General features: G+C 60.2%; 1 protein-coding gene across 2 annotated transcripts; it reads right to left on the bottom strand.

Annotated features, from left to right (window-relative positions):
• Positions 1 to 4,367: 4,367 nt before the first annotated feature.
• SF3B4 (splicing factor 3b subunit 4) lies at positions 4,368 to 9,358 on the bottom strand. Of its 2 annotated transcripts, none has more exons than XM_064475298.1 (6): positions 9,257 to 9,358; positions 8,317 to 8,445; positions 7,571 to 8,113; positions 6,968 to 7,162; positions 5,357 to 5,551; positions 4,368 to 4,888 (listed from the first exon to the last, which is right to left on the bottom strand). In XM_064475298.1, exons 1-6 carry the CDS (start codon positions 9,288 to 9,290, stop codon positions 4,704 to 4,706), a joined length of 1,281 nt encoding a protein of 426 aa, XP_064331368.1. In that variant the 5' UTR covers positions 9,291 to 9,358; the 3' UTR covers positions 4,368 to 4,703. The 2 variants fall into 2 exon arrangements, with proteins under 2 accessions (XP_064331368.1, XP_064331369.1); XM_064475299.1 differs by having other exon boundaries at positions 5,381 to 5,551; positions 9,257 to 9,357.
• Between the last annotated feature and the right edge of the window lie 146 nt (positions 9,359 to 9,504).

Genomic DNA, 9,504 nt, shown 5'->3' with positions numbered 1-9,504 from the left:
GGGAAGCAAACCGAGGTCTGGGGTACCCAAACCGGCCCCACTTTGCCCCAAATCGCTCACCGAGAAATCGGGATCTCGAACCAGGGGTCCCCACGCTGAGCAGGGCTGGGAGCCCGCGCGCAAGCAGGACCTTCCCCGCGCCCTCCCTCCCCCCACAATGTCTTGCATCCCACATGCAATGACTTGAGCCGGTCTCAGCTCGGAGGACGTCAGCCCCAGAGGCACGCGATCCATCGGCAGAGCCCCTGATGAACCAGACCCCAGCGGGAGACCACCCTTTAATGAGGGGAGGAGGGGGACAGCATGCTCAAGGCTGAAATGAGCACAGCGAGGGTAGGAACAAGTACCCGGACGGAGGCGTTAACAGCCCCGCAGCGGGACTTTGGCTCAGACTGGGGACACGGGGTCCGGGACCAGTCCACACCAGCGGTACCAGCACTGGGAAGGATTTAGGGAACTGGATGCTGACAAATAATAGAGATCCTGTTGGAAATCACCCCACAGGGGGAACGGAGCTGAGCTACTGGGGCCCTGAACCCAGCGCAAAGTGGCTGGGCTGGGACAGGGCTGCAGGAGGCTGAGGCGGCGAGCGGCAACGCCGGCCTTGCCTCCCATCTGCGTGGGCGGCTGCACCCGGGGCTGGGCGCCTGCTCCGACAGCACCGCATCCGGGCTGCAGGGCTCTCCGAGATGCGCTGATCACGCGCCCAACGAGCCCCGGCACGGAGCCTCATTGGCCTGGGCCGGGCTGGTGAGCACCGCTTCCTCGGGGCTGCCGAGCCCCGTCAAGCTATGACTCATGTGCCACATTGTCACCAGCAAATCTCCGTGTCACCCTTCCCTTCCGTGTCCGAGCATCCATGAGCTCACATTCAGCCCTGAGGCTTCAATGTATGTAACAGAGTAAAACGCATCGCAGCAGGGACAGGGGAACGGCGCTGTCCTGGCCCGAGGGCCTCGGATGACATCACATTAGCCGGGGGCGACGGGATACAGCCGGGGGGCGACGGGATACAGCTGGGGGGCGACGGGATACAGCCGGGGGGCGACGGGATACAGCCGGGGGCGGGCCCATCGTGGCAGGCAGATCGGCTGCCCCAGGTGGGTCCCGGTGGCTTCCTTGAGCCGTGAACACAGAAACGGCACCCAAGGGCTCGACGGCTACATACGGGAGGCACCGGCGTCGTCAGGTGCTCGAGATCTCAAAGCGTCTCAGATCTCAGCATCGCCGTCATGGCAAGCTGTGGATAACCTCCGCAAGCACGCGTCCTGCCCCTCCCGTACCGAAATCCACCCATTCCAGGAGTCCAAGCTGGACTGTCTCCAAATTCCTGACTGCAAATGATCCTGGGGGTTCATCACTCATCTTGTCGCTCCCTCCCCAGCCAGTCCGGATGGGGGAAGCAGATGATGCTGCTGGGCACAGCCTCAGTGCGGATTAAGACGCTGGGATGAAGGAGGAGGCAGCATGTTCCCACTTCCACGACTCACCACGAGCTCCAGGCTCACTCAGAGGGTCCGATGCCATCCAGGGCAGGGGAAGGGGTTTCTGTATCTCGGCCTCTCAACACAAACACCTCCATCGGCAGCTTAATCCAACTCGCTGCGACGTGGCGGACGCGCGCCTCTCCACCGCCTCCGTCGCAGCTCGCTTCCCACCTAGCAGCACCTCGGACACGCAAGCCAACAAGGTCGCCCAGCCGGAGTCGCGGCGGGTCCGCAGAGACCATGACATCTCGCTTCTGGCATGCATTTAGACCCGATCGATGGATGGCAATTTGCCTCTCCCTTGGCATAATTATTTCCACTCCAGGAATGCTTTTTAATGCTGTAGCTATGATGGGTTTTTCATGGGATTGTTTGACATTGGTCAAACCTTGGCACCCAAATCTCCCATCAGCCGCTCCACAGCCCAGCATTAAGAGTGACGCCCTGCGTGCAATTAAAGCACCCCTCTGACGCCCAGCCCTCCCCAGCCGGCTCCCCGTCTATCACAAATTAAACCCCACAGCACCGTTGCTGCTTTAAGATTTGTTCAGCTTCAGAGGCGCTTTTTTCTGCTGCGTCAAGAAGTCCTTCCCTACACCCATCGCCCGCAGCAGGAGGTTTAAGCATCTCCCTCGTCCACACCTAAGGAGAGGCGAGCGCGTCGTTGCCTTGAACCGCATCCCGGCGTACGCAAACGCTCCGACCGCAGCAGAGAAAGGCAAGCTACAACCCCATGCGTCGCAAGATCAGCACAAACATTAGGTATGTTTTAAAACGCACCCACCAGGCGTCTCAAGAAAAAAACACCTACAGCCCAGCTGCTGTCTGCTCAGGAGCAGCCGGCAGAGCCCCTCGCAGCTCCCGGCCTCTTCACCGGCAAGGATTGACTGATTTACACCTGAGGCCAGTGTTCTCCTCCCGCTTCAGCTCTGCTCCTTAAAGCAGCAGCTGTGAAGCCACTTCTCACTCCCCTCCTAGAGCAGGTGGAGGAATCAGAGCCAAGCAGTGCCACGCCTTCACCCCATCGCTTCCTCCGCCAGCCACAGCCGGTACAGAGAGACCCGAGTCCTGCTTCCCACGGCGAGACAAGGCCGTTTCGTCGGGCTCTTTCCACCGTTTTACCAGAGCGGCACGCGGTGGAACAGCTCCAGGCTGGACGTAATCCAGCAGTAATTGCAAGGCACGTTCCTTGGAGGGAGACTGAACTGATGCTGTTGGGCCCGGCTCCGGAGCGGCCCTGGCCAGAGACGGCCAAGGCCCGTCAGCGGTTTAATGAAATCACGGAGGCTCAGTGAGCACCCCGGTGCGCCCAGGGCTCCGGGAAGACCCTGTACGAGCTGAATTTCCTCCGCCGGACTTCAGCATCCCCTGTATAAACCTGGGAACCTTCACCACAGCTAAGCATCTGGGGTTAACGTCAGGCTGGGCACGTCAACATCCCATTTCAGTGGGAGCGCTGGGCGGACCCTGGTCAGGATCAGCCCCCCACAACCTCAGAGCTAGATGCTGTGACTTAAGAGCAGTCCTGGAAACTGCTGAGGCCCAGGTCTCCTCCAAGACCCGAACTGTCCCCAGGAAGGCTGGATTGGAGCGGGGATCTCTATTCAAGGAGCAGCATGGGAATCTGCATCAGCGGTAAAAGCTAAGGACAGCCTAGATGTTACTTTTATTAGAGCCTCTGATAAATTAAGTTGAAGGAAGCACAGAGCTCTTCCAGCACGGCTCACTCTGAACTTCTCCAGGCCTCACTTACCAAACAACCCCGCGACGACAAAAGGGGCAGCACGGCACCGTTCCTCCTCTCTGGCCCACCATGGTGAAGAGGTTGGAGCTAAAGGTCAGTTTTAGCCCTACCATGTTGAAATAAGACAGAAATAAACTAGCAATGGGTGAAATCAAGGCTGAGACCAAGGCGGCTTCTCCTCTGCAGAGCACTGAAGAGCCACAGCAGCCTTCTAAGAGGAGTCACAAGCCAAAAAAAGCACTACAGTCCCCCATAAAGCCACAGAGAAACTCCAGGCGGCCAAATATCTGGAAGCACTTTTGTTTTTCCTTTAAATCACCTGGATTTAAAGCTTCAGACATGTAAAGCCAGCACTTCTCTCCCTATCTCCATCTGCAGGCTCTTCCGCCTTCCCGTAAGGAGCTCCGCAGAAACCCCCTCCCTCCTCACACCTTCCCAACTGCTGCAGAAGGCGTGAAACTTCCCATCCACAGACTCCGCTTTTACACTTCCCCGGTTATCGGTCTCGCCGGCACGGCGACGCTGAATTCATTAGGAGAGGCAGGACGGTTCTGGCGACTCAGCCCCAGGAAGCGCGGAGACAACGCGTCACCAGATCTGTCCTGCCTCCTCTCCCAACTGGACCGCTTAACCCAAATTTTATGGCCTCCCCATTAACAATACCCCCAGAACCACAGCTCTAACGGCTTCCCGTGGCCGTGAGCACATCCACATGCCAAGATCTCATTTCAAAAGTCCTTTCCCTGGGTGGAAAAGGACAAGGCAGGGACTCCGCAGAGCAGGGTTCGCTGCCAAATTTCTCCTCCCAGTGTCCAGCCCATTTACTCGTGCTCTCTGGGCCAACGGCACCCACAGATTTGAAGGACTTTAAGGCTTTACCGTAGATTTTCTTCACCGCAGGCGCACCGGATTACTCGGAGCCTATCAGCCACCAACAAACAGCCGGGATAAAAGCAAGAGACCGGGGGCATCAACCCGAATTCAGCACCTCACCGAGGCAGACGCGCGGCATCAGTGTCAGCAGGGAGCTCTCACGTGCCGACGAAGGCCATCGCAGGCGTCCCCGCGGCTGCGCGCGAGGCGAGAGCGGTAAGCAGCCGATCGCCGCCTCGATGACAAACAGGCAGAGCCTCGTGCCCATCGCAGAGGGATGACCCCTCGTTCTTAAAACGCTTTATTTGTAAATGGGTGATCGCCGCTTTACCCAGGGGAAAAAATCCCGTTAAAAGTACCTTGAAAAATCTTCGAGGCCAAGATAAATGGAAGGAGGAGGGGGAAAGTAACAAAATTGAACACTATAAAAGGAAATAGGGAAAAAGATGGAGAGAGGGAAAGGTAGAGGGGGGAGCTGAGACAGGGGTGGACCCAACCGCCCCTCTCGGGTGCGGGAATGTTAGTCCAAGGGGAAATGAAAGTCTGAGGGCAGAGAGGGAAGGATCCACAGCAGGGAGGGGGTTTTGCCGCTACGGCAGTTACGGCAGGGGGCCCCTCAAGGGGCCACGCGGCGGCACCCCGGGGGGCCTCTGTGCAGGCCGGGGGGGCAGGGGGACCCTCTGATAGCCGTAGGGCGGGGGGCGAGGGGGACCGTTGTACCCGTGAGGAGGCATCAGCGGAGGAGGGCCGCGCATCCCGTGGTGCGGCATGGGGCCCGGGTGACCTGCGGGGACAGAGCACAGGCGTTAACAACCTCCGCAGGGAGAAGCGGGGGCAGCCGATCCCACCCACAGCCCACCCTCGGGTGCCAGCTCGGGCCAACGCCCTCCCTCGTTCCCCCGCCACCAGCAGGTCCCGGAGAAAGTCTCCCCCAGGACCCCCTCGCGGCTGGTGGACACCACAGGCCTCAGGAACCCTCCCGTGTTGGCAAAGCCGAGCCGATATCGCGATGCGCTGGATGGGGGGAAGTCATCAGAGAGCGCAGAGCCCCACGTTGTGAGGAAAGCCCCGAGAGACCCTGGTTTAGCAGCTTGCAGCTGCCAGGTCTACCTCCAAGACACCTCTCCGCAGCAGGGGGCCGCGACACCACCTCCTGCCCGTCCCCGTTAAGCTAGGAACGAGGGAGGGCGCGGGGCCAAAGCAGGCGCTCAACTCAAGAAAGCGTGTACAATCGATAGAAAAGAACACATACCGCCTCTTGCAGGCACCCACTTACCCATGGGCGACCCGAAATGAGGTCCTCGGGGTGGCATACCCATGGGTGGGGGTCCAGGGTGTGGCATGCCAGGTGGGGGCCGTGGGGGAGGCTGGCCTCCGGAGCCCGGCGGTCCTGGGTGATGCTGGCCCATGCCGGGCGGCCCGTGGTGTACTTGCATGGGAGGCATTCCTGGGGGAATAACGAGTCAAGGGACGTTGGCAGCGGGGGCAGCCGCTCGGCACGGCAGCTCGGGGCACCCGCAGCCCAGAGGGGCGCTAAATCCAGCTGTAGGGTTAAAACGTCAGGTCTGCAAAGGGGATTCTGCTACCGAAAAGGGAGGTTAAAGAGGAGAAAGTGCAAAGCTCTCCAACAAGAGGCAACAGGAACAGGCTGCAGCATACGAAACACTGCTAGGACGTAAGCTGCCGGGGGGAGAAAGGCGTGACAGCGAGCGAGGTGCAGGGGCTCGGAGGGAATCACCACCCTCGGAGTGTCTGGACAAGCCCCGGAGCAACTGACTGAAGTTTGCCCTGCTCTGAGCAAGAGTGGCCTGGGTCCCTCCAAATCTACCTTTTTCTACTATCCTCTTATTTTATCCCTTTAAAAACCCCAAACACAAACAGATCCTTCGTCTCTTCGTCAGAAGCCCAAGCCTGGCATGCCTCCGCAGGGCACACGGTGCGGAAGCGCTCGGCCAGGCTGTCCTTCGCCGGGTGTAATTGGCTACTCTAAAGCCTGAAAAGCCAGCTTGTAATCGGGGACAGGCAGCAGCCATCTGGTCACTCACACGGCCGGAGCCACGATCACACAAAGCACCCTAATCAGCCAGCGTGGGAGAGCCTCTCAGCGCAGGGGTCGTTTCAGAGCAAGGCAGGATTAAACAAAACAAAAAAAAATTAAATTGCAAATTTAACTTAATATTTTGCATTTGAAACCAGAGTCTAGATGTAGACGCTGCTCATTCCCCAGTACTACCGGGCTAAAAATGGAAGGAAATCAAAGAAACATTTTGTTCTCATGTCTTGAATTAGCTCCTGCCTAGCAGAGCCGCAGACTGTGCTAAGGAGGTTCACACTCAACGTATTAATTTACACTAGAGAAAAATGACGAAGGCTTGGAGTCTCGTTAACATCCTCCCAGCCAGGGCAGCACCCGAGACCTTAAAAGCCCGCACCACGATGGACCCTGCCTTCCCGTGTCTCACACCTTCGCAAGTCTAACGTCTCGACCCACCTGGACACCTCCCAGAAGGGCACTACTTCCTAAGCTGCCACAGTGCTTCATAAATCCCCCCGCTCCAGGCTATTTTTTAACACATTTTAAGAACATCGAGGAGAGAAACCCAGAAACCAGGCGCGGCGCCGCTGACGTGACATACTCGCTCCCACGCAGACCCTCCCTCTTCTCCACCAGGCTGCCCTGCGCTGCAGGGAGCAACCTCTTGGGGAACGCCGCCGTGTTCAGTCCCTTACGGAGGATGACAACGGTTTTCTCCCCATTTTACAGAGGGGGGAACCTCAGGAAGGAGGAGGGAGTGATTTACCCAGCCCCCAGAAGCAGAAGACAAGCGGCGTTTCCCGAGGCGGATCCCCGTCCGCCGCTTACCTGGGTGGTGCATGCCGCCCGGAGGGAAGGGGTGCGGGTGAGGCGGGTGTCCCCCGCTGGGTGCAGCCCCGGAGGGGGGACCGGGGGCACCCGCGCCGGGCGGCATGGGTGGGGGTGGCATGGCAGGAGGCATGCCGGGAGGCATCGCTCCGGGGGGCGGCACCGGCGGGGGGAACGATCCTGGGGGTGGGAGGCCTGGGAAGAGAGACAGCGAGAATTCGGTCAAGTATAAAAAAACCCAAACAAACAGAAAGCAAAAAATCCTCCCAGGGAAGGAAGGAGGCGAAAGCACAAACACCCACAGGAACCATAAAAAAATCCCCAGCAGACAAACAGGATCCTTCCATTCAGCCCTGGAACAGCACAGATCAAGCTGCCACACGGAGGGAAGAATTCCTAAGGTCGTGCCAGCTCGTGATCCTACAGCTCTGCTGAGGGTTTCACAGCGCGGCACCGCTGCCCCAAGCCTCACCGTGCGACAAGGGGTGGCTCCGCACGAGGCGCAGCAGCACGGAGCCACCCTCGGGACCGGCGGCGGACAGGCACAACAGCCCCCCGTCAACCAACGCGGCACGGAGACGGGCGCTGCTGGGATTTACCCACCTGGAGGGGTGACGCCAGGTCCCAGGGAGGTGACAACAGGAGTCGGGACAGACGGAGGAGGAGGAGCGTCGGCGAACAGCTGATGGGGCCTGTCCGCCTGCGAGAGCGGGTTCTGGGCTGCCAGGAGGCGCTCGGCAGCCGAGCCGTGCCGCTCGCCTTTGGAATCTTTTTTGAAGGCGTAGGAAACGGTGATGGGCCTGTTGCAGAGGTACTGTCCGTTCATGGCCTCGATGGCAGCGTCCGAGGCATCGAAGCTGGCAAAGTTGATGAAAGCGTAACCCTTTGAGTTGCCCGTGTCGGGGTCTCGCATGATCTTGGGCGTCTGCAGGATGACCCCGAAGGCGCTGAAGGTGTCGTACAACAGCTTCTCATCGATTTCGGGGTCCAGGTTGCCGATGAATATGTTGGCCCCCACGTCCAGGTTTTTATTGTGGGCTGAGGCTTTGTTCACTCGGATAGGCTTCCCATACAACTTGATCATGTTCATGATCTTAATGGCATAATCTGCGTCCTCCTCGCTGAGGAATTCCACAAACCCATAGCCTGCAATGAGTCCCCCAGCAGAGCTTTAGGAGTGGGCAGGCCCACGGCCTCCCACAGCTCATCCAACCCCGCTTGATTTAAAACCAGAGCACCCAAGGCTGCTGCTGATCTTTCCTGGGGATAATTCATCCCTCCCTGATTGTCCCCAGCTGAAATATTTTACCTAATGTGAAGCTTTTGAGAGAGAACAGTAAATATCTCACCCTGGTGCTGGCCTGTGACTCGATCCTTGGGCATGTGGGTATTGACCACAGGTCCCGCCTGGAGAAAGAGCTCCCACAGCAGCGGCTCGCTGACCTTCTCGTCCAACCCCCCGACGTACACCGTCGCATCTTGGGGAGGGGGGGAGGCAAAAAGAAAACCCGCGTTAGACCCCTGAGCCCAGGAAGCTGGAAGTCTCAGCTGTGCCAGGACTTAAGGGCTTCATGCTGAAGTCACTCAAGTCAAAGACAAACGTTCCCCCTTAAACTTATAACCCTATCCCCTGTAATTATACCCTCCCATAGCCCCCCCCCTTTTCTCTAGGGAGACCAGAACCCTTCCATTCCAGGCCAGGACCCACCCAGGTGACGCCCCACGCACACACACATCTCCGGGGAAGCCAGGTCTTCTCTGTAACTCCCTCTTAGCCTCCAGGTCACCCTGGGCCCCCCCACAGAGCACCCCATGCCTCCGGGGAGCCTACGCCCCCCCTCCAACCCCTAAACATCCCCAGGGAGCCTGCCCCCCCCCCAAGAGCTCCACCATGTCTCCAGGGAGCCCAAGGCCCACTCATGGATGCCCCCCCCGTGTCCCCAGAGATCCCAGCCCACCACGACCCCCGGGAGCCTGGGGTCCCCCGCCCCTCGGGAGCCCAGGTTTCCCTCGAGCCCCCCATATCCCCAGGGAGGCTGGGGTTGCCCCCGAGGCCCCCCCACCCCTCGGGAGCCCAGGGTCCCCCGCGGAACCCCTCCCCCATGTCCCCAGAATGCCCGGGCCCCTCCAAGCCCCACCACACCCCACCCCAGGTCCCTCGCGGAGACCCCCCACCCCCCGGAAGCCCGGGCCTCCCACCCCGGACACCCCACGTCCCCCCGGAGCCGGGGTGCCCCCCTGCGCCCCGCAGACCCCGCGCAGGCCTCAGGCCTCGGCCCCGGCGCTCACCCTGGTTCCGCTCGGAGATGGGCCCCGCCGCCATCTTGCCCCGCCGCCCGCTCCCGCCCGCGCGGCGCCGCCGTCACGCAACGCCGCTGCGCGCCGTGACGTCAGACGCAGGCGCGAACCCCGCCCCTGCGCCTCGACGGGCCGCCGTGGGGCCGGAAGTGGCGTCGGCGGCTGAGCGCGGCGGCCATCTTGAGTGTGGGCACGCGTGGTGACGGGGCCGGCGTCGCCGCCCTTCTGTCGCGATATCG

Source organism: Phalacrocorax carbo, chromosome 28, assembly GCF_963921805.1.
Source record: "Phalacrocorax carbo chromosome 28, bPhaCar2.1, whole genome shotgun sequence".
Lineage (NCBI taxonomy): Eukaryota > Metazoa > Chordata > Aves > Suliformes > Phalacrocoracidae > Phalacrocorax > Phalacrocorax carbo.
This window is presented reverse-complemented; position numbering and strand designations above follow the sequence as displayed.

What these genes read in the sequence shown, in the direction of transcription:
- SF3B4 (XM_064475298.1), bottom strand. Translation starts at nt 9,290, where the DNA reads ATGGCGGCGGGGCCCATCTCCGAGCGGAACCAGG. An exon ending in ACCTGGCGTCACCCCTCCAG is followed by an intron (nt 7,163 to 7,570) that starts GTGGGTAAATCC and finishes CTCTCTTCCCAG; the next exon opens with GCCTCCCACCCCCAGGATCG. An exon ending in GGGCGGCATGCACCACCCAG is followed by an intron (nt 5,552 to 6,967) that starts GTAAGCGGCGGA and finishes TTATTCCCCCAG; the next exon opens with GAATGCCTCCCATGCAAGTA.